Source organism: Anticarsia gemmatalis, chromosome 28 (genome assembly GCF_050436995.1).
Source record: "Anticarsia gemmatalis isolate Benzon Research Colony breed Stoneville strain chromosome 28, ilAntGemm2 primary, whole genome shotgun sequence".
In the NCBI taxonomy this organism is placed as follows: Eukaryota; Metazoa; Arthropoda; class Insecta; order Lepidoptera; family Erebidae; genus Anticarsia; species Anticarsia gemmatalis.
The window spans coordinates 5739322-5765268 of NC_134772.1; the positions used below are offsets into that span (position 1 = coordinate 5739322).

At 36.5% G+C, this 25947-nt stretch overlaps 1 protein-coding gene across 2 annotated transcripts in view; it reads right to left on the bottom strand.

Moving 5' to 3' along the window:
* Window positions 1–317: 317 nt before the first annotated feature.
* LOC142984813 (uncharacterized) overlaps window positions 318–25947 on the bottom strand; it is a 43815-nt gene continuing 18185 nt past the window's right edge. For both annotated transcript variants that reach the window (XM_076132648.1, XM_076132647.1), the window contains exons 2-9: window positions 11156–11288; window positions 10794–10893; window positions 9368–9935; window positions 8581–8676; window positions 8052–8120; window positions 7376–7462; window positions 6608–6687; window positions 318–5886 (exon numbers count right to left, since the gene is read on the bottom strand). In XM_076132648.1, the coding sequence (XP_075988763.1) occupies window positions 5863–5886; window positions 6608–6687; window positions 7376–7462; window positions 8052–8120; window positions 8581–8676; window positions 9368–9935; window positions 10794–10893; window positions 11156–11288 (1157 nt within the window). In that variant the 3' untranslated portion in view covers window positions 318–5862. The remainder of the gene's footprint in view (window positions 5887–6607; window positions 6688–7375; window positions 7463–8051; window positions 8121–8580; window positions 8677–9367; window positions 9936–10793; window positions 10894–11155; window positions 11289–25947) is intronic.

A 25947-nucleotide genomic window follows, 5' to 3' on the forward strand; every position in this document is an offset into this window, starting at 1 on the left:
GGTTTATTTAAACACATCTCCTCTCTTCTTTATATGGATACCGGGCCGTCAGCGTCAAGTCCACCACGCTAGCCATATACCTACGGGTTGGGGACGCATGCCCTTAAGAAATTAAAGGCTTCATCACGATATTTTCCTTTGCCGTTAGAGCAACTGATAATAATTATTTCTAATACATACATAACTTCGAAAAGTCATATGTGTGTTGCCTCGGATTCGAACCGTTAACCATTTAGGCATTTGCGTTAAAGGTCCCAACTAGCCGGCTGTCATTGCAAAAAGGAGGGTAAGCTAAAAAATCAAACATCACATTTGTGTAAAAGCATACTTTATTCTTATTCTTACTCAAAGTTTTTTACACTATCTCACAGCTTTGGTCTATAAAGAGCGCACTCAAATATTAATCCAGACTTTAAATATATACCGAATTTAATAAAATTATTGAAAACACAAAAAAATATCGCGCTCTTTCACTCTTAACCTACCTTCCCAATCCTTACGACATGTTTTTGCAACTCCCGGATAAGTCCCGGTTAGCCTATCAGCAGGACTTACTCCCGGTTTCTGAGGCACATTTAGCGGTAGTTTATCTATTCAAACTGTCAGGTTTATATGAGTTTAACCGATTCATGGCCAATGACTCAACAGTAGAGTCATTAAAAAACCTTTAACCTCGAATGATGGCGAAAAGCATTAAATCATTACAAGGAGCCAATGACTCATCAGTTGAGTCATCCTTCAGGGAGGCCGATGGCTCAAATGGTGAGCCACCGACCAATGAATGGGGCCTGGCTGAAATGTTCACGAAAATGAAGGTGGCAATGAATCGGTTAAACGCTATTGAATAGTTAAACTACCGCTAAATGTACCTCAGAAACCGGGAGTTTGACTTTTTACGGCCACTTAAACAGATTTTTAAGACTTTAGCGGCTGTTGTATGTACAAGATAGCCTACCCGGCACTTATCCATTAGTTTGTCAAACCAGTCCTTATTCTTACAGCTATATTTTTTTTCAAAGTTAACTACAAAAACGTCTAGCGATTCCTCTAATGTGCGTAGAAAATAATAATTGTACTCATTTTAATGGAAAAAATGCAAAAATTCGGAGTTTTACTTTTGTTATTTCAATAAAAATAGAGCACCAAAAATTAATAGTCTATTTGTGGTAATTTTTTTTGGAAATTTGACCGATATACTTGGACTTGCATTAAATTTAAATAATATCTTACGAAAGCCTAATATTTTGACCTAAATAAAAAGCTTTCGTAAATAAAACTATGAATTTTAGTACATTCTTCAAAAAATAAACAATATTAATGATTTTTGATAACTTAAAAATTACTCGATATGAAACATAATCAAGAATATAATAATAATATAATAGTATTAGGAAAATCAAAACAAAACATTACATTTTAAAAATCAACGCAAAGATTAGAAATTTTTTATTTTAAATCGGTCAAATTTCCAAAAAAATTAACCCAAGAGTTAAAAAAGTCATGTTTAACCCGAACCCTCATGACTTAAAAAAACTTAACATAAAAAATTTCTTACAAACAATGACTATTGTTCACCCCGTCTCAAATAACAATAAAAAATCAAAAAAAAAAATAAACTTTGGCAAGATTTATTCATCAACATGAAAATTTTTCTTTCAAAAAAAAAATATTGTGACCAAAAAATTTTTCTTAGACTACCTTTAATTTTAAAATTTTCAACTTCCCCCCTTTTTTTAATTGCCACCTAAATTCGATAAAATATCACTTTTAAAAATATTTCTCCGTTTTTTTTACTGTTTTATATATTTGTAAGCACAATTGTCTAATAATCGCAATAATATGGAAATAATAATGCAATAACTTGAAACTAAATTGTATGTATGAATGTTATTACAAAATTTATGCAAAAAAGTCGGATTTTAGACACATTTTTTTGTCATAAATCATAAGGGGCAGCTCACATTGAAACTGCGCACGCATTTTTAAGGAGCGATCAAAATATAACTTATATTCTATGTAATATGCAATTGATAAGACACTGATAGTGCCTTAGACACACGCCTTACGTCAGCGTAGACGAAATAGAGGCCTTATATACATGTTTTTCCGTTGCTATGACAACCAAATCACAAAAATTTTAAGACATAGGTACTCGACAATCAGTCAAATCAGCTACTCTTTATGAAATGTCAAAAACACATTTTAGTATTGAAATACGACGAAGTGACGTCATTATGTCATATTCTCGTTGGTATCAAATGAGTGTCTAATAAAATATTTCAGTGTAATAATTACAATTTCAACATTATTTACGAAAAAAGCTACATAGTCTGAGCATTTTAGATGAACCTTTTACGAGTACGAGTTTAATAATTTCTCGTTAACTTAGGCAACTAACCAATTATGCCTCGCAAGAAGGAATTCCTGTAAAATACAGTTTTTTTTGTATCAAAAATTCGTATTAACATTCATACATATAATTATTTTCAAGTTAATTACAAAAGACGGTACCAAATGGAATACATTGCCCACCTTAACATTCTGATTAACCCAAAGCTGTATTAGTCATTAGGCGATTATTTGACTAATTTGACTGTTATTGACTAATTAGTTTAGTCGACTATTAGTGTTGAGAACTCGGATTTAAGTTATATTGGTTGAGGAATTGACTAATCAGTTAAAATTGGGACTAAAATATAGTCTTATAAATTAGTTTGTAACTAAATCACGACTAACTAGCAAGTTTTAGTCAAATTATTAGTTATTACTAAAATATTTTGGACTAGTAAACGTTTCGAACTATAGTAGTGATATAAAATCTACAAAGAAATTATAATTGACTAACTTTTAAAACAGTTTTTTAAGATTTTTATTTACGAAAACTACATTAAAGAGCTTAGTCGATATTGACCTAATTAAATGACTAAGCAATGGTAACTTTTCTTAAGACCAGCACTGACTAAAGGTTATAAAGTCAATATTCTAAAAACTTTCTCGTATTTGATACTATAACGAAAACATTTTGAACTAAATTTCCTACTAATATTGGTCATATATTATGTTTTACCTCACTTTGACTAATTAGTCAACACCCAAACTTGACTTAATACAGTTAACTTATGACAACAACTTTTGAAGTTAACCCTTTAATAATGTACTGATAATAACTATCACTAAACCCGAGTTACATGTACCCGGTTTCTCAGGTACATTTAGCGGTAGTTTATCTATTCAAACTGTCATGTTTATATGAGTTTAAACGCTATTGAATAGATAAACTACCGCTAAATGTACCTCAGCAACCGGGGGTTAGTCGATTTCTTTATTTAACAAACAAGAAACATTAGTCACAATCAGTCAAATAATCGCTTAAAGAACACAATAATAAAAAATATAAAAAAACGAGCATTTAATGGCAAAAAGTAACGTACGATCTGGTAACTATATGTCATTAATTAAAAACTATTATTTTACAAAATAAAATCCGTTTGTCGTGTCGAAAATTTCTCAAAAAAACATTTTTTAGAAAACAACGACCACAAATGTTCATTTACAAACATGCATAATCACTGGCACAGATTACAGACAAATTACACCGTATGGGAATCAAACCTACTACACTCACATAAGCCTAACTTCAGGGGGCTTGAACATCGAAAATGTTTATTTGAAAAAAAAATTCGACACGATAAAAAGTGACAAAAAATGCAATATAGATATATATTTTATATAAAAACAATAGTAAATACTAAAAACAACATTGGAAAAATAATCAGATTTATGATATTTTCAAAAAAATATTGAATAAAAATAAAATATTTTTCAAAAAAAAAAACATTTCTGTTTTTTGTATTTGACTTATAAGAAATACCTTAAAAAGAGAATGGCAACAACATACATTTTTCAAAAATCACCCGACGACTGATTTTTTACGATTTTACAGCCCTGCCTCACTAGGACGCCATGGCGGCGTCGCTGGCTACGTATCGAAGCAGTTAATATTGAAATGTCACGTTGCCACACTGTCGCCACGTGAGGTAGGTGACATACATTACAATACTAACTGCTTGGATACGTAGCCAGCGACGCCGCCATGGCGTCCTAGTGAGGTAGGGCTCTTAAACTTTCGCGACTTGTACACATAATATTATAATACAATCGGTCTTAAACGCTATTTCAAATGAAAGGTTACGATAATTTATTCGAAGTACAGCCAATAGGTATGTTTTTTACAACTCCCGCACTAAGAATTGCTCTTGTGTCGTGGGGAATTAAACAACGGACACAAAGTACAATCATAAATTAGAATGACGACAATTTTTATTTTTTTGTCCATCTGATAGATTATAAAATATTATACACGTATTTTTTCTTCGGGTAAACAAATAAGGTATCCTAACCTTAAATTATCAATCGCGTTTTAGACCCGTTAGATTATAATACTATTTTTTTTAAAATCACATCTGTATGTAGATTCAAAATAATATCATATTTATTTTCTAGATGTTATAAACCATGACCGCAGTTATTTGTTAGCAATTTTATCATAATATCACGCCTGTTATACTTAAAGGTGCAGGCAGAGATGAAGACACCCACGTTTTGCCAATAACAATATTAGACTCATGACCTAATAAACATGGAACGCGAAGGGTCGAATATAATAGATAATATAGGTTTACAATAAAGAACTGCGATGTAAATAAAAGTATATTGTCTCGGGTGAATCATGAATTTCAATTTCAATCTATATGATGTATCTTTAAACCGTTATTTAATTAATTAAAAGCAAAAAGCGGAATATCTAGATCCGTAGAGCCGTAAAACTAAGTTTTATTTCAATAAGATTTTTTAAACTGACCATAGACAAAAATAAAATTTCGCGTAATTTTTTTTTTCAAAGAAATTTACCATAGACAAAAAATATATTTGAAATAACTTTTTGTTTTCAAAACTGAACATTTTTGATTAAAAATTACTATTTTTGAGGTTCAAAAATACACCATATAGACTGAAATATATTTTTTTAGAATAGTACGATACAAATATTAATTTCTTGTTCCAATCCTTTAATTATTTGTACAATTTTTTATTATCAATTTTATTAATATACATATTTTGTTTAATATTACTATGATTTTTGTATTTAGTAAAGGATGTTTGCTTTACAATCGTTTAATACTGCTTACCCCTATATTGAAATAGCTACATCATATCTACATTACATAGGGTAGTTTTTATTTTTGAAACATTTTTTCGACAAATGCTGAATCAATTTTGATGGTTTACAGTAAAGTAATAGATTTAAATTTGGAGTTGATTATAGAATTTAAGTAAGTTTATAATCATAGTATGACAACATATAAGTATGTGAATGAAGCAAGGGAAGTTTGTAAGGATCGTACCAAATGGTGTTCTTTGGTTTCTGCTTACCCCTATGACAAGCAGGCGTGATTTTATGTATGTATGTATATAATCAAGATTATTTAATACAGAGGTAAGCAGTACACCTAAAAAATTATTTTAAGATACCTTTACTAAATAAAGTTTTATCACAAATGGCATAGTAATAAAATAACACGCAGCCCCTGACATATACATCAAAAAACAATAACAATTAAAAAAATAAATACTTAAATAAAAAAATCTATTTCACAAAAATATAATTTTTTCCATCTCCCGCTACAGGGGCCGCGCGTTTGACTATTATTTAATAAAAAATATATTATTATCGTTTTATTATTATTAAAAATAATTATTATATAAAATTATAACGTCGAGAGATTATCGTCGTGTAGAGAAATGTATTTTTTTTATTGTTTTATTTTATTTTTTGCGTAACTTTGGAATGACCTTTGTTCATCACTGTATGATTCTTGTAACGTCCTGAAAAAAGAAAACAATATAGAATTAATAATTATTTTCGCGAAAGCAAGGAACAACTTTTTTGTCTGGGATTTGAACCCAAGACTTTGATGTCTACAGACTATAATTAGGCCGTTACAATCGTGCTCACTACGTCATAGTCAAAAGAATCATGTGAATGTGACAATGTGTAGTGAGTGAGAGACTCAGATATAATGACATGACTTAATTCGCACGTTTGAAATGGCCCGAGTAGAGTGAATAACTAATAATTTTCGTGTAACCTCTGATTAGTTATACAGTGTTTTGTCACTTACAATCCATTTAGAAACTGTATTATGACTTATGAGTAAAAGAAAAGAGATATAGTAAAAGTTAGTACCCTTCGGTAAGACTAGTTGCCAGACTTTCAGGCTTCTGACTACTGTTAACGACTGTCAAAGATCTTTGTCAATGACAGCCGAGACCCACAATTTAACGTGTCTTCCGAAACACGGAGGAACTTGATTATGTATAAAATGGTCAAAATCAGAGCTCATATCACGTTTATTAGTGAAGCAATTGCCCTCTTATTCATAAACACACTATAAACCTATTTCAGTTAAAAAAACTAGTATAATATGTTTTTTCTCTTTCATTTCGCTAAGGAGTGAAAGAAACAAAACTCTATAAGCCTTTTATAACTTCATATATTTTTATGAATAAGAGGGTTGGTATATAATATATAATAGTACATATTTACCTCATATCTATGCAGTAAAGGCGCTGTGTTATAGTGTGGACTCTCACTATAGAAAAATGGCCGCTTCATTGTGTTTTGCCCTGTAAAACATAAAATAACTATTTATTACATACATACATTGTATGACGCCTGTTATACCCGACGGTGTATGAAAGGTACTTTATCCGGCCGGAGAATCGAACTCCAGATCTCATGATCAGTAGTTGGATACTGTGTGCTACTGTGTGTAGAAAAGGGCAAAAAAGAAAGTAGGGTTAGTAACACTATTTATAAGTCAAGAACCGATTTCGCTGAAAATTGGTCTAGTGGCAGTTTACACATAGGATACTTTTTATCCCGCTGGACCACGTTCTTTCCTTTGACTGCCTGCTTCTCTTCCCACACGGAGCAATTATTTGTGCGATCCACAAATAATAATTTCGGGTCTGGTAGTGCTTTGTGTCCCTTGTTTTTATGTTTGTAAAAGTCTTGCGGGAGTTGTCTTAACGAGTTATATAGTAAACTAGCTGACCCGCGCAACTTCGCTTGCGTCACCTAAGAGAAGGGTCAAAATTTTCCCCGTTTTTGTAACATTTTTCGTTGCTTCTCCGCTCCTTATGACCGTAGCGTGATGTTATATAGCCTATAGCCTTCCTCGATAAATGGGCTATCTAACACTGAAAGAATTTTTCAAATCGGACCAGTAGTTCCTGAGATTAGCGCGTTCAAACAAACAAACAAACAAACTCTTCAGCTTTATTATATTAGTATAGATGATATAGTACTCACATAACTGCGTGTGTGCGGCGAGCGCGTTCTGCTTGGCGATGAGCAGCTCGGGGCCCGGCGCGCGCGGCAGAGACTCGTAGTACCCGCCTGCACATACATACATACATATAACTTAGTATTAGGTACTATTTTATATACTTACTATTAATCAACTAGTACTGTACTTTGTGTCAGTTTTCCGTATGTCTGTGTAAGTCACGGCAACACAATGTAGTTTTAAGGATAATTTTCTTCTACTTGATAATTCTAATTAGTGTTAAATTTTATAAATTAAATTTATCAGCCTAGTTATTCTTCCAACTTTATGTTGGACTCTACTTCCAGCCTCATCGGATGCAGTTGGCAGTATTTTACATGGAGCGACTGTCTATCGGGCCTCCACAATCCAGTTACCTGGGTTATAACATTCGTAATACTGGTTGTCAGACTTTCAAGCTTCTGACTACTGTTAACGACTGTCAAAGTGCTTTTAGAATGATAGCCGGGACCTAAAGTTTAGTGCGTTGCGAAACATGGGGAACTCGATATGCCTAAGATCACCCATCCACAGAACAACCTCGGCTAGCGTAGCTTTACCTCAGAGATCGATCCGTGCGGCTGCTGTTAACTAAACCACGAGCTCCTCAATTCATATTAAATGATATTAATTAATTAAATAATAAGTTAATATACTAACTTGTAACATTATTGTGGTTATTTGACGGGTAGTAAGGACTGCCTTGTGGCTGCATCACATTCTCACAACCTGCAAACAAAAATATATAATTTTATTTAGTCTTCATCAGAAACTTTGACTTCGCATTGGCGTTATATAACTCAACACAGTGTTAGATAGCCCATTTATCGAGGAAGGCTATAGGCTATATAACATCACGCTACGGCCATTAGGAGCAGACTAGGAACAAAAAAATGTTACAAAAACGGGAAAAATTATGACCCATTCTCTCTTATGTGACGCAAGCGAAGCTGCGCGGGTCAGCTAGTAAAAGATAAACCTTTAACGAGTACAAGTTTAATAATTTTTCGATAGTGTAGTCAAGTACCTAATTGACTACACATCGCTGCAACCCGTATTGCGCCTGCAGTCTATAGTTGGATACTGCCTGCGGTTTGCAGTCGGTTACAGTCTGCAGTCGGTTACAGTCTGCAGTCGATTGCAGTTGGCTGCAGTTGTTTGCAGTTGGTGTATAATACACAGTACTCACCGGCAGCAGTGTCTGGCTCCTGTTTGACAGGGTGTTGTAGTGTGTCTAATAAACGTTGCTGTTCTATCAGCCTTCTGTTATTGTACATTTCTGCGTCTGAAATTATAATAAATGGATAATATTATATAATCATTAGTCTAGCCTTTATTTCAACTATGTTGGAGTCGACTTCCAGTCTCACTGGATGCAGCTGAATACCAGTGGTTTACATGGAGCGACTGTCTATCTGACCTCCACATTACCTGGGTTACAACACGATACTAAGATTGGCTGTTACAATTTTAAGCTTCTAACTACTGTTAACGACTGCCAAAGATCTTTGAAAATGACAGCCGGAACCAACTATTGAACGTGCCTTCCGAAGCACAGAGGAACTCGACATGTATGAAATGGTCACCCATCGTCAGCTCAACTACGGCAAGCGTACCTTAACTTCTAAGATCGATCCGCGCGGCTGTTTTTACTTAGCCACGAGCTCCTTTAATAACCTATATTAAATATTAAACATGCTTCTTTTTCTTAGACAACTCCAGCATTAAAAATTACTCTTGTGTCGCGGTGACTTTTACAAACATACAAACAACGGACACAAAGTACAATCAGACCCGAAACAATTATTGTGGATCGCAATTCTTAATGCGCAATTCTTAAATTAATTGTTCCGTGTGGGAATCGAACCCACGATCTCTCGACGCAATGGTAGCAGCGTGGTGACCTAAACCGCTGCGCCATGAAGCCGCAAATCTCTATTAAATATTAATAATACTAATAATTAATTCACACATACCTAATTGTTCTTTATTCCTGTCATACAGAAACTTTTCCTCATCATTATTGATATCGATTTCTTGCTTAATATGATTTTCATTAAAGAAATTTTGGTTCTCCGTTATCCGGTGTTGTTCTTGCAAAATTTGTAAATTCTGCTGCTGATTCCTCAAGTGCTCAACGCTGTCATGGTACGAATAAGCCATGAAATCATTCCTCTGATAATTTTTATCATTAAACGCATAAATATCGGGTATTTTTTGATAATTATCAACAGGTTTTTGAAAATCGACTAACGTTTTCCTCTCCAAAGCGTATCTTTCTGCTTCTTTGTTGTATTCCTCATTGGTTTGTGGTAAATAATCTTCGTTTTTATTCGTATAATCTTTCGCTTCATATTTCTTGTCGAAGTCTTCTTTCTGGAAGTATTCCATGTCTTGTATTTCATTGTAACTGTTGTTTGGTTGGGAGTCGTCTTCTTCAGACTGGACTGGGTCTGTTTGCATGAACGCGTCTTGTTTTTTAGGCTTCAGTAATGGTAGTTGTGGGGAAATGTTCATGTTTGATATTGGGTAGCGGTAGGCTAGCTGTGGAAATAAATAAAAGACAGATTAGTTAAGATATTATGTTTAATACATTTATTAAGTCCCCAACCCGCGGCACTTGGCCAGCGTGGTGGACTCAAAGCCTAACCCCTCCTCGTTTGGGAGGGGACCCTTGGCCTGAAGTGGGACTAATGGGTTAAAAAAAAAGATATTTATGTTCTATATGGATGCTCTACTTAGGTAGTGTTGCCAAAGAAATATTGTCAGGTATTATCAATCTTTCTTCTAAACTTTGTTGGAGTCGGCTTCCAGTCTCACCGGATGCAGCTGAGTACCAGTATTTTACATGTAGCGACTGTCTATCTGACCTCCACAACACAGTTACCTGGGTTATAAAACGATACTAAATGAAGCTGGTTGTCGGACTTTCAAGCTTCTGACTACTGTTAACGACTGTCAAAGATCTTTGAAAATGACAATTCAACATGCGAACACTGATGGTCACCCATCCACAGAACAACCTTGGCAAGCGTAGCTTATCCTCAAAGATCTATCCGTGCGGCTGTTCGTAGGAAGTGGTAGAGAGTCCAAAAGCAAATAGTATATAACGTTAGGAACCTGTGGAGAAACGAGGTGATCATGTTCCTTCAACAAAAATGGAGGATCCTCCGACCAGGCGAGGTGATCATGCCTGGTGGGCCTAGGCTGACCGACTGTTGTAGTCGGGAACTTGTATATATAGTCAATTGCAGTGCAAACTCTGATAGCGCGATTCAGGACTTGTGACGTCAGTCACACTGCGCGTGGTGGTTGGTTGTGCGCTGGTCCCAGTAGATGTCGCTGTATGTAGCGATCCGCTACAACCCTATGGTCTAGTTTTAGTATTTAAAATATACTCACACTATCCTGTGGGTCACAATTCATGTGCGAGTCTGTAGCTGGAGTCATGATGCTGTGCGTGTGAGACGATACCGACATCGGCCATTTGTCTTGTTTGTCACTGTAATAGAAACAGAATAAATATATTATTAATACAACAATAATAAATCTTTTCTCTACACAAAAAGCTCGATATTTGGGTACCTCACGAGCTCACTGAAAGAAACCTAATGAACCGTTTACTCATTTGTGATTCTTGAAGCCAAAGAGATTTTATTACAAGTTCATACATACTATAATGCGAAAAGACTTTTTCCCCGACCTATAATATATGGCAAAACGTTTGCCGGGTCAGCTAGTAATAGTATAAAAGTTGTTTTTACCTGATATCTTCCTTCTTTCCCTCCCTGTACTTGACAGTGCGACTCTTCCTGATCACCATGACTGTGCCATCTGGGTTCAGCTTGGGCAGGTTCTGGGAAGGCACCGCGTCTTTGCTTAACGTCTTCCATTGACCTGGAACCAACAATATACTGGTTAGACAATAGTTTAATAAAATATTTATAAAAATGGCTACTGTAACATTAATCAAATACGGGATTTGGCTGTAAACTGACTTAGACCCGGTTTCTGAGTCCACTTAGCGGTAGTTTATCTAATCCAGGGGTTCCCAATCTTTTCTTAGTCCGAATCACTTCTATATTATTCTTGTTAGCAGGGACCACTATGTCAGTATATTAAAAATAAAGTGTAACAATCATCCTGAAAATTTTCAATTTTAAAATCATTCGCGGACCATATTTTGACTTCCGCGGACCACCTGATCTAATCAATAGCGTTTTTTATATGACTTTAAACGCTAAATGTACCTCAGAAACCAGGGGTTAATGATTTTGAAAAATGGTTTACTACCATGCGCTACATATCCGACTAGGGGTATTTGGGTCTTTTAATCGACTGCCCCCGCGGCGCAGTGGTTTAAGTCGCCACGACCATTGGGTCAGAAGGTCGTGGGTACGATTCCTACAAGGAACAATATTGATTGATCCCGAAAAATTAAACGGGATCTCGCAAGATCAAGATTCGTCTATTCTCTAGTAAAAAAGCCGCGGGAACCATGTGCGTTATATAACTCGTACAAAGAGACTATCTACTTATCACCATATAATATCAGAAACCTTCCTTATGAATCACTATATTTTGGTGAAAACCACATACGAAGATGGGAAACCCTAGTCAGTCGAAATTAACCCTAAAAAGATGTTGGAAAGGCCAGACGGCTTATTAAAAAATAAGGAAGTAATTCTATTCTAAAAAAGCATATCTATACTAATAATATAAAGATGAATAGTTTGTCTGTTTGAAAGTTGTAGTTCCTAAGATTAGCGAATCTCAGGAACTACTGGTTCGAATTAAACGATGATTTTTGTGCTAAATAGTCCATTGAAGAAGGTTATAGGCTATATAACATCACGCTATGACTAAAAGAAAAGGAGCACCAATAAAAATTGTTGTAAAAACTTAAGTCCACGCGAGTAAAGTCGCGAGCGGCCACCAGTTACTTTTGTGATTCTCTACTTTATTTTCCTGTATATCATAAAATTTTGTATTTTCCCTGTCCAATCTTTTAAAAAAACTAGACAATCCGTTCTTTGTTTGACCGCATCTATCTCTAAAACTACTCGTCAGATTTGAAAAATATTTTACAGTATGATAGCCTAATATATTAGGAAGGCTATAGGCTATGTACCAGTGGCGAAGGCTCCATACAACTCGATTCCTATCGGCTTCCCTTTCTGGACAGACTTAATATTAGTGTTAAATTAATTGTTTACGATTGCCAAATAAAACACAATTAATTAATAATCACCAATATTTAAACCGAAATCTTTAACTAGAATCATTAATCTAATCGAAACAGTACGAAAACGCCTACACTTCAAAAATTGCGCTTCGCTTAAAACGCAACGTGAGGTAATAATAATGAAATAAGCCGGAGGCGCTGATCGAGAATCGCGTACAATAAAAACTATGGCGGCGATGTCGCTTACGACCTTTTGGATCGCGCTTCGCACCGCGCTGCATAGTGGCGAGCAAGCCGGAGGAAGAGCGGGTTGCCTCGCGCTACAGCGCTCGCGCCGCGGCGGACACATGATCTTACGCATGTTTCTGTCGCGGTGCGAGCCGCGTGCAAGAGCGAGATGGAAAATATAAGCTAAACATCCTGCATAAGTATACGTTTTTATCCAGTTTGACATTAGGTTATGTTTGTTTACTGTTTACATCTTTCGCGCGCTCTATAACAAATTAGAATATTTGTGTTTATCACAACATTATTCCTTAATAATTGTGTTTGTGCATAATTGTGAATGTATCAGTATATTAAACAGTAATTGTTTTGCATGTTTCTATTAGAGTAAATTTTCATTTTGTCAGATTTATAGGTTAAACTCATAACAATAAAAGTGTTCTTGCGTTGCGTTTATCCATAATGTGTTTGATATTTTATTGTTGATGAATACATTCTAAATTGCTTGTATAATAAGTTATTAAACAACCAGTGCGAGACAATCATCAATCGTTCGATATACGTTATCTTAAATATGTGCTGTTGTGTTACCTACGTGTTACTACTGAAGACAGAGTAACTTAATACAAAACAAGCATGATTAGGTAGCACATGGTAAGTACCTATGTATTATTAGTCTGTAGAGAGAGAAATAAGATACCTACTGTAGTCGAATGTAGATAATACTCTCATATTGTTATTATGCTGTAATACGCTACTTTTACGTCGGCATTCTTACGATGGACATAATATGTAGGTAGGTACTATACCTAGACAACAGTGTTGGGCAAAATTTAGTTTGATTGATGATTGATGATTAAGATTAAATTATTTATTCATGACTAATGAATAATGACTAAAAAAATTCAATCATGAGTCGTGATTGATGATTAATTAGTGTTAGTGTTAGTTATTCAATCATGACTAAAATTTTAATGACTAAAAATAATAGTTAAATAAAACTAAGCTTTTCAAGTCTATGTTCCATGACTGTTGATTTGTTAATCACAGCTTTTTAATTAAAGCTAGTTTTACAACAGAATCAGTTAATTTTTTTTTTAATTTACACAGGTACACATTTGCAAAAATAAGTTCGGGCTAATTTAGTTTAAAATAATTTAAATTGCTTTTTAAAACTATGCGTTTTGAAAATCTAATTTTATAAATAATGGAATTATCTTCTTTCAGTCAACTTAAGGTGGTGATCAGTTATAGTTTTATAGATGTGTTCAATTAAACTAAAATTATGTCACCTGAATTATTTTTTTTAGTTTAATCATCATACAAAAATACAATAAATTAGTCATCAGTCATTTAATCATTAAATGATTGATGACTAATTTATTTAATCATGATTATGATTATTATTTTTACTCATGATTAATTCAATCATGACTAAATAATTCATGACTAAATTAGTCATGACTAATCAATTGATTGAAAAAATTAGTTGATTGACCCAACACTGCTAGACAATGAGTTATAGCTCCGGCTTACCTTTTGTAAAAAATGACCCTTCGCCACTGCTATGTACCATCACGCTATGACCTATAGGAGTGGCATAATAATGTAAACGGCGTACAGGATTACGCGCGGGAAAGTAGCGCGCTCTTCGCTCGCGATTTTCTTCGCGGGCGACAGATGAGCGCGGCGCGTGCTCTTTCCTTTCTCCTTACACGCGCACTCTTTCTTCGATTGTTTCATGCGCGATAGAGTGTGTGTGTAAAGGGGACTATTGGCTTTAGTCTTAAGCAGACTCTCGTTTGTTTGCAGAAATGACAACTTGAAGCCACTATTAAATCGGTGGTTGGTGCCGACTGCGAAAGACCAGAGCCACGAGACTGCGATGACTTGATTTAAGGTAAGGCATAGGAAACAGTTCGCGAGAAAGTTCGAGTCAGGACACAGATAAGTCTTCTTATCGTATGGTTAGTGGTCAACCTAGTGTCAAAGTTGTTCAAGCCCGAAAGCCTTTAACGTGGTTCTACGACTGTTATCTTAATTGACAACCACTAGGACCGACTTGTTACATTCTGGCTTAGACATTTTTTTTTAAAGACAACTAACTCCCTTTTCTTTTTTTAGAAAACAACTCTCTTTTCTTTATTTTAAAGACAACTCCCACAGTAAGAATTGCTCTTGTGTCGCGGGGACTTTTACAAACATACAAACAGCAGACACAAAGCTCAACCAGACCCGAAACAATTGTTTGTGGATCGCACAAAATTGTTTCGTGTGGGAATCGAACCTTCCCGACGCAATGGTAACGCCTAAACCACTGCACCACGAAGGCATATGCTGTTCTACGCTGTCTGTTCAACCTTCGAGAACAATGGGCAGTACCAAACTTAGTCACGCCTACACCACGCCCATTTGCGTCACCATCCAATCAGAATGCACAACAGAGGTCAGCCGCGGACCGTTATCAGCACATGACGTAGGGGTCTTTCCCATCACCGCAGGAACCGCACTCGCCTTATTTAGAAAAGTTAATTAAATTACATTTTCCTTTACATGTTTTTGTCGAAATTTATCTTCAAGCCAAAGTCTACAAGTTACGAGTCTCCAATAGTCAACGGTTTGTCTTCAAGCGACTATCGTATACATCTATCTATCGTATGGTTAGTGGTCAACCTAGTGTCAAAGTTGTTCAAGCCGTAGGCCTTTGACATGGCTTGACTGTCTCCGTGGCGCAGTGGTCTAAGTCGCCACGCCGCTACCATTGCTTTATGGTGGGTTTGATTCCTACACGGGACAATTATTTATGCGATCCACAAATAATTGCTTCAGGTCTGGTTTCTTTGTATCCGTTGTTTGTAAAATCCGACACAAGAGCAAATCTTAGTGCGGGAGTTGTCTTTTAAAGAAGAACAATATACTCTCTTTTACATACATAACCCGGTGAGACTTTAGACACGACTGGAGAGAGGTCAAGCGCAGGACTTACGGCTTTACATTATTTTCAGGGAATGGAAGTCTGCGACATCAACTTCCAATTACAGGCAATTAATGTAGGTATCTTGAGAGAGAACCTTAGTAGCAACTTTTTCTCTTGAACCCGAGAAAATAGCGACATGGTGGAAGCCTAAGCTGGTAAGATAACAGTTCAATTTAATTCATATCCATTTCAACGACAGATAGGCTTGTCCCTCATTTTTTAGTCCCAATACCAGGCAAAGTTCCCTCCAACTCCGTGGCGCAGTGGTTTAGGCCACCACGCCGATACCATTGCATAGGGAGGTCGTACGTTCGATTCCCACACGGAGCAATTATTTGTGCGATCCACAAATAATTGTTTCGGGTCTGGTTGTGCTTTGTGTCCGTTGTTTGTATGTTTGTAAAAGTCCCCGCGACACAAGCTCTTAGTGCGTGAGTTGTCTTTTAAAATAAAAAAAAATAGGGGAGAGCTTTAAGCCTCGAGTCCACGCTGATCAAATAAATGCCTATTGTTCACCTAAAATAAGAAATGCACAAACAAAATATATCCAACCATTAATGAATAACCATTTGGGGAAACCCGAAACATCACGTGATTGATAAAAGAGAGGAAATCATTATTTATTTTCGTTCATTGACGTCAGTGGGCCAAAGGAATTTATGAAGCAAATGTTTAGGTAAATAGGGCTATGGTTTAAATCTAAATATCTAGTACATTCTTGATAGATAGTTATGCTGTCTACCGGTTAAAAGTTGAGACTTAAAAGTACACCAGTCTAGCCTTTCTTCCAACTATGTTGGAGTCGGCTTCCAGTCTCACCGGATGCAGCTGAATACCAGTATTTTACATAGAGCGACTGTCTATCAGACCTCTACAATCCAGTTACCTGGGTTATAACATGATACCCTTCGGTAAGACTGGTTGTCAGACTTTCAACCTTCTGACTACTGTTAACGACTGTCGAAGATCATTAAAAAGCCAGCTGGGTCCCAAAATTTAAAGTGCTTTCCAAAATACGACGGAACTCGATATGTATACGATGGTCACCCATGCACAGAACAACCTCGGCAAGCGTAGCTTTACCTCAGAGATCGATCTGCGCGGCTGTTGTTAACTAATCCACGAGCTCTTCAATAAGAATCTAAACAACCATGTATTATACTTAGAACTTTGACAAATTAAGAACGTTTGACAAAGTTGTTCAAAATTACCCGAAATGGAATAAAAAAGCGATGAATAACAAAATTCTGAGATACAATTAATTGATTGAAATCGTTTCTAGTAAAACAGCAAGTTTCCTCAAAGGATTGTATCTTTTGTGGATGACCTTGGATAGTTTTAACGACTTGAATGACTGCCTCCGTGGCTCAGTCGGTAGTGTATGCGACTGCTGATAGTAAGATCTCTTGTTCCTGGGTTGGTCTTTTCTAACTTATATTAGAATATTTCTCAATAGTAGTCCGGAGTTTGGTAACGTGCCCGGTATATGACAGACTCGCCCCCTATTACATGTGACTAGCATTATAAATGGCGATACGTGGGTGTGTTTTATACTTTTGCCTGCATCTTTTCGGGTATAAAAGATTCATTGTTTTAATAAACCTATAACCTAGGGGGACACAGAAATAAGCTAGATAAAAAAAATATTATCTACCTAATTAAAGCAGTCAAATTGGTGATAAACATGATTGTTTTTAATTCCTCTTTCTATGTATCCTATGGTTAGTGGTCATCCTAGTGTTAAAGTTATTCAAGCCGTCCGAAAACCTTTGACATGGCTTGAAAACTATGTTAAACAACAAGCGTGACTTGTATCACGGAGACGCTCAGCTCAAACACTGCACCTACATCTATGTAATGTACAAGTTACTTAACTCACTGATCGTTTACCGACCCGTCAGCGATACTGACTATGGGCGCTTCAGTTACTTCATGTAACTTTGTATATACTTTTCAAAGGTTAAAATCGATTGCCATTAAAATGCATCAAGGCGCAGTACTATAAATAAATTATGAATCTAAATGCCACGTCAACGTGGAATAGGGGGTTTTTTATCAGTTACATTGACATAAACAGTAGTCAGATACATTGTAGTTTAAGCCATTAATATTCCACTGCTGGGTAAGTGCCTCTTCTCGTAATTATAAGCGTTAGGCCTTGAGTCCACCATGGCCAATTGCAAGTTGGGGACTTTGCATACCTTCAAGAACTGTTCTAAATAACTCCCAGGCTTGCAAGGTTGCCTCAGCCTACCTCATGGAAATAAGGCATGTTTTGTTGTTTAATCGATTTCGCCCAAACCGAAAATTTGTATGAAGATAGTTAAAGACCCAGTATAAAACATAGGCTATTTTTTCTTTCAACAATTAACCCTTAGGTGGCTGAATTAGGGGATGAAACTTTGACAACGTGCAGAGTCGCACGGGTCAGTTTACCTATACTAATATTATTAATGCAAGTTTATTCCCCACTCATGTCGAAACTACTTCAGATATTTTAATAAAATTTTGTATACAGATAGATAACCTGTATTAACACATAGGATATTTTATTCCGGTAAAACCTTATGCGGACAAAGTCGCGGGTTGACACTAGTAACAGACATTTTAAACAAAACCCCAGGTATTTCGGACTGTAACGCATGAATATTTCTACAAGGAAAATATTGAATTTACGAATCCTTTTCCCCAATGTGACTACACTTATTAACAGAAATTATTACGAGGCAAGATACAGGTATTGCATTTAAATATATAAATAAGGAGCTGGGCAAACACCTGACAGATTTAGAATTCCAGGTAGAATCCTATCCTACTAACTTACCCCGACAGAAGAATTCCCCATTCTTGTTAAATCTGAGCTTATGACAAATCATACTACCTTATTCCAAATTTTAACATACGTAAACGAGGGTATTTTAAATGAAAATTAGGTTGCTTCTTTCATAGGCCTTCGGACGGCTTGAACAACTTTGACACTAGGTTGACCAGTAACCATACGATAAAGAATGAAAATTTAAGTATCGTAAGGAGTAAGCCAATTGATATCCTCTATCACTATGGGTAGTGCAAATTCCTGACAGAAAGTCCGGTGACTAGAGCCGGAGAGGTGGGGGAAACATTCGGTACTGCCGTACAGTACCGAATGTTTCCCCCGAACGAATGAACGCGAAAACTGGTTGGTACAGTCAGCTCTAAAAGTCGCTTAACAACTTCATATTTTCAAAACCTCTGTGTTACGTAACTTTAATAAATAACTGATCAAAATCAGGTAGAATATGTTAGAATTATACATTTCAATCAATGGTAAATGTTTTTTTCCATGGAATAATGTGCACACTACAGTATTATAGGGTTTCAAAAGATTGAGTATGATCAGCTACTTTTGAAGCAAGATCTATAAAAAGTACGAAGCAAAAGAGGCATAAGGCTTATTATCCTCTTACGCTGAATAGGTCACGTAAACCACATCAGTATACATATACAACATTGTTCGGCCGACGTATGTTACCGACGTCAAAAGTAACCATAAGGTCTGTCTATTGACGCGAAGCTGACAGAGAAACTGAGAAATATTAACCAATCAACCAACCACAGAATAAGAGAGGAGATTATGTGCACCTCCTATTGGTAAATATTTCTCTACTAGCTCGCGCAACATCGCTTGCGTCACATAAGAGAGAATGGGTCATAATTTTCCCCATTTTTGTAACATTTTTTACTGGTACTCTGCTTTTATTAGTCGTAGCGTGATGATATATAGCCTATAGCCTTCCTCGACAAATGGGCTATCTAACACTGAAATAATTTTTGAAATCGGACCAGTAGGTCATGAGATTAGCGCGTTTAAACAAACAAACAAACTCTTCAGTTTTATAATATTACTATAGTAAAGTATAGATTTGTTCGGACCACAACGTCGCTCTGCGTCCATGAACAGGCAGTCTGCTCCCTTACTTCCGACGCGGCAACGCTGCCATCGGAAGCCTACGTCATTGCACTCAGCAATAATTATTAAATAATAATTATTCTTTTTACAAGTATTTTGTTACGATCACAAATACAAGATTAGATTACCAGGATCGAGGTTACTGACTCTTCAAAATTTCGTCATTCGTCATCATGACATGAGAGGACTTGTTCGTGGTTTTTAAAAATAAACAATTACTTTAATGATAACAATAAGCAGCGATAACGATCACCATATTCATTGAATATAGTTCATCAGCATCATTGGCCTGAGGTCCTAGAAAAGGCAGTCATCATCAGCCTTTCTTCCAACTATGTTGGAGTCGGCTTCCAGTCTCACTGGATGCAGCTGAATACCAGTATCTTACATGGAGCGACTGCCTCTCGGACCTCCATAACACAGTTACCTGGGTTATAACACGATACTAGGTAAGACTGGTTGTCAGACTTTCAAGCTTCTGACTACTGTTAACGACTGTCAAAGATCTTTAAACACGACAGCCGGGACCCACCATTTAACGTGCTTTCCGAAACACGGATTAACTCAGTATGTATAATATGTGTTTTAACATCGGACTGAAAAAGGAACGAACGTTTTCAGAACCACTTCTCTGGAGAATCGGTATGAATTTCCTCACAGAGGATCAGGAATATTTTAAGTTAGTAGCCACGCCACTACCATTGCGTCGGGAGTTCGTGGGTTGTATCCCAGATGTATCAATTATTTGTGCGATCCACAAATGGTTGTTTCGTGTCTGGTTGTACATTGTGTCCGTTGTTTGTATGTTTCCCGCGACACAAGAGTAATTCTAGGCGCCCATAGCCAGTTGCGCTCACCGGTCGGTAAACGAACTGTGGGTTAAGCAACCATTGGCGCGGTCATTCCATAGATGGGTGATCGCATAGTGATATTTGAACTGGGCGTCTCCGTGCTTAGTGGCACGTTAAAAGTCGGTCCCGGCTGTTGTCTACTAAGATAACAGTCGTTAAGCCACGTCAAAGGCCTCTCGGGCGGCTTGAACGACTTTCAGTTTGACCACTAACCATACGACAAACAAACAAAACAAGAGTAACTCTTAGTCGTCTTTTTAAAAGAAGGAAGGGAGAAATTTCTGGTTTAATTCAATCAGTAATAAACAGTTATGCTTTGTCGTACATGACTAGTATCTTGTACAATTAACTGCATGGGTTTTCACCGTTTGCAAGCTTCAAGGAAAACTGTGAAGAAATTACATATACATAGTATTTATTGTTTTGTTATACGCTGACTATAGTCTACGTGAGATGGTGAAATAAACGATTTAAACCACGTTGCCTAAGTACTACTCGTAACGGTCCTGTATGACAACATGTATGGATGTGAATGAGGCAAGGGAAGTTTGTAAGGAGCGTACCAATTGGGTCTCTGATTTTTTATCTATGTGCGGCCACCGATCTATAGAATGTTCCCGCTTATATTGCTTAACTCTTTAATAGGGTTGAGCAACGCAGATATTATACGGATAGGTGAACGCGTGGTTGTATATGAACTGAGTGTGTTACCATAATATGATTAATAAATGAATGAATGAATGAACGAACGAACGAACGAACGAATGAATGAATGAACCAATGAACGAATAAATGCGAAAGTTTGTATTTTTGTTACGGGATTGACCCGAAAAATTAACTGAATAAATTCCAACGAACTAATGACTAACAATTTCCCGTCACAAAACTAGATAACGAAATCGGGAATCGAACCTCGTGACCGTGAACGTGACAGTTGTAACCCAGACAACGAATTTTTAAACTCTACTCATAAATTATCTCCCGTCACGGGTTTTTACTTCACGGGTCAATATTCTTATCATATCTGATAACGGCATGACGTTTATGTAATTTGAAGAGACTAGTTTAAATAAGCCGCGCGGGTCCATCTTTGAGGTTAAGCCACCCTTGCCGAGGTTGTTCTGTGGATGGGTGACCATTTTAGACACATCGAGTTTCTATCAATTCTAACCCCAAGGGAATGAAATATGGGATCAAAATGTTTAAAAGTACCGTCCTATGTCACAAACCACGCGAAGTTGTGGACGGCAAAATATTAGGTCGGGGAAAAAGTCTTCGCATTATACTATGTATGAACTAATAAAATCTTTTCTCTACACAAAAAAGCTCGATACTTGGGTAACTCACGAGCTCACTGAAAGAAACCTAATGAACCGTGTACTTATTTGTTTCTTGAAGCCAAAGAGATTTTATTACAAGTTCGTACATACTATAATGCGAAAAGACTTTTTACCCGACCTAATATAAGTTCGTGTGCAGAAATACGCGAAAAGTCGCCGAGCCCGTCTACCAGCACTCGAATAAAAATAGGTACTATCAGAAACAATAACATAAGTAAAGGTTATCAATTAGATTATTTGTATGATGCATAAACGATACATTGACATCACAGTTGTATAATTTTTATATTACTACGAAAATTATCTTTTAGTAACGAATTTTGACGTAAATTATGCAGTCGCAGATCCTAAGGGGACAAAGGGAAAATCGGCCAAGTGCAAGAGTCTGACTCGCGCATTAAGGGTTCCGTATCAAAAAAATACGAAAAATAACGTTTATTATAACTTTTAAACTCTCGCGTTGCATGTTTAATGTATAATAGAATACGGGAATTAACGCGAACACGCATTTTACCTTAAAATGCCTAACGTTTCGGCGCAGGTTGCACTCGCCGTGGTCCCAGGCTGACTGGAGCAGCGATGACAGGACTTCGTGTATATGAGGCGGACGAATCCATCGCCCTCAAGTCCTCTCCACTGAACGACATTTCTACTCGAGGATTGTTCGTGAAGCGATCGAAATCAAGAAACATCCAAATTTCAATCGGGAAGACGGCTTCAAATTATCCGCGACGTGGAATCCAGTGATTACTGTTACAAAACCTCGCTATGTTTCGCAATCGGTTAGCTCACAGAATAGGGACACGGTTAGTGTAGTGTGTGTTGGCGGTTGGAAAAATCAAAATATGAGGGTGGATGGACATTCGTCCGCCTCATATACACGAAGTCCTGTCATCGCTGCTCCAGTCAGCCTGGGACCACGGCGAGTGCAACCTGCGCCGAAACGTTAGGCATTTTAAGGTAAAATGCGTGTTCGCGTTAATTCCCGTATTCTATTATACATTAATAACGTTTATTGTTAATTTATTATTATAGCGGCAACGGAAATACATAATTTGTGAAAATGTCAGCTTCCTAGCTATTACGATTTATGAGATACAGGCTGGAGACAGACGGATAGACAGCGGAGGCTTAGTAATAGGGTTCCGTTTTTACCCTTTGGGTACGGAACCCAAAAAACGGTGTGGTAGTGATATTCAAACTTGAGAGTTTCCGTACTTTGGAGGGCACGTAAGAAGTCGGTCCTGGTTGTTGTAAATAAGATAACAGTCGTTAGGCCATGTTATAGGCCTTCGGGCGGCTTGAACAACTTTGACACCAGGCTGACTAACCATACGATATAAAATTACACACAATGTTGCTGATAATAGCCAATTAAAGCCTAAATCAAAATTTGGCAATACCAATGACTTTTCCAAGCTACGTACAATTGTTCTTTGGGAAAAGTCCCATTTACTACCGAAAAACGGCAGTTTAAAAAAAAAGGCAAATGAAGCACATTAATATATGTATATACATATATATTCAGTAGTCATGCCATGTATTGACGATTATAAAATATATAAAAAAATCATATTTAAGTATATAATTTTTACTCTGAATGTTATCAATATACGATTGTTTTTATGTAAAACGGGGCCACTCGATAACGCGGACAAAAAGATATATGTTACATAATTGTATGTCTGTTTGTTTGGTACGTTCTACTAAAATGCTTGGTCAAAGTCAAAGTCAAGATTTTTAATTAGAATATAGTCACTAGGTTTTGGGTTTGACGTCCGCGTCTGGCAACATGCTCACTGGTCTTTTTTACGTATATAAAATCTTGCCTTTTTCCCGTAATAGTAAGTAGAGACCCAAGGACGCCACTTGGAACAAATTCATTTTATAATATTTATTCATAGTATAATTAGACTCGATCGAGTCATTATTAAGAGTAAAACTGACGATTGGATCGAGTAAAACTCTGTGTGAAAGAAAGCACTAGATAACAAAATTGTCAGCAGATTCTTTTCACATTTTCAAAATAAATTAAGTTTGTTTCTCTAGTCTCTGCCTACGCTGTGATTTTATATATATATATTTTTATGTGTGGCGAAGTTTAAATACTTAGAGTTACGAAGTAGGATCTAATGACGTCACAATCTGGTATTTAATAATGCACCAACTTATGACGTCATGGGACTTTTCAACTCAGTATGTCGGTGTAATTTTTTAATTAGGTAAAAAAGGGGGTAAAATATGGGTGCCGACATGACAAAGAAAAAAATACATACATAAAATAACGCTTTTTCCCCATAGGGGTAGGCAGAGACCAAAAAAAAATATAATAAATATAATTTTAACACATTAATGTCTCACTGCTGGGCAGGGGTCTCCTCCCGTAATGAGGGAGGGGTAAGGCCTAACATTGTGTTTTTTTAAAAACTGCCCTTAAATGAACAAACGACTGTCATTTTCAAAGATCATTGACAATCTTTAACAGTAGTCAGAAGCTTGCAAGCTTTGACAATCTTTAACAGTAGTCAGAAGCTTGAAAGTCTTACCGACGGCTACCGTGTTATAACCCAAGTAACTGTTTTGTGGAAGTCAGATAGGCAGTCGCTTCATGTAAAATACTGGTATTCAGCTGCATCCGGTGAGACTGGAAGCCGATTCCAATATATCCGATATTTATTTTCATATCCGCTTAATCATTCCGGATGTACGTTCAAACCGACAGAAATACTATTAATTAATTTATTAGTATTTTATTATATTAGATTATCCATTCTTCACAATAGGAGTAATATAATAAAAATAATTACAATTAAAACATGCGCAGCTTGTGGTTTGGACTCTTTGACGATAAGACCACTTGAAACAATACATTATATTATAAAATTATATATTTTAACTTGTTTGTGTGCTGTCAACTCGAAAACTGCTGTACCGATAGCGAATTTTCGATATTATTGTGTAGTTTTTGATATAAATTTAATTCGCGCTTTATTATAATTAATAATTTATAATTTTATAATAATAAATTATTAATTGCGGAAGTTATTATGACATTTGATGTTCGTTTACAGCTAAACTATTAAACAGATTAATTTTCTATAGTAATAGACTATATATGCAAGAAGACTGACTGACGTAGTGATCTATCAACGCACAGCACAAACCACTGGACGGATCGGACTGAAATTTGGCATGCAGATAGATGTTATGACGTAGACATCCGCTAAGAAAGGATTTTGATCAATTCTACCTCCAAAGTGATAAAAGTGGACCAAACTTTGTATAAAAATTCTGTCCTAAGTCACAAACCACGCGGACGAAGGCGCGTGCAGGAATTGTATCATAAAGTATCAAAACCACAAACTCTGATAGTCGCGGTATATGCAATGTCAAATATAAAATGTGTACTTTATACACACAAAAGTGTATTATTTTTCAATAGTAGAGTTTGGTAACGTGCCCTGTATATCACAGAATCGCCCCCTATTACATGGGACTAACATTGTTAATGGCGAAATGAGTATTTCATACACCTCTGCCTGCATTTCTGCGTATAACAGGCGTGATAATAATGACATAAAATCACTTTTCCTCGCAGGGAAAGGCAGAGACCAAAGAACGTCACTTGGTACGATCCTTACAAACTTCCCTTGCTTCATTCACATACATACATGTTGTCATACAGGACCGCCAGTTACGAGTAGGACCTGACCTTTTTGCAAGACATCACCGATATGATCTGTGTATGTCTTTCTACGGCGTCCTCCACCCATTAATACTTTCATTGCCCTAGGCAATCTTCTCCTCGTCTTATGGTTAGTGGTCAACCTAGTGGCTTAACGACTGTTATCTTAATCGACAACCACCGGGACCGATATTTTTACGTGCCTTCCGAACTACAGAGAAGTCCAGTTCAAATACCACTATGCGGTCACCCATCTATGGAATTACCGCGCCAAGGTTTGCTTAACCCAGAGATCGTTTACCCACCGGTGAGCGCAACTGGCTATGGGTCAACCGCGCAAGTCA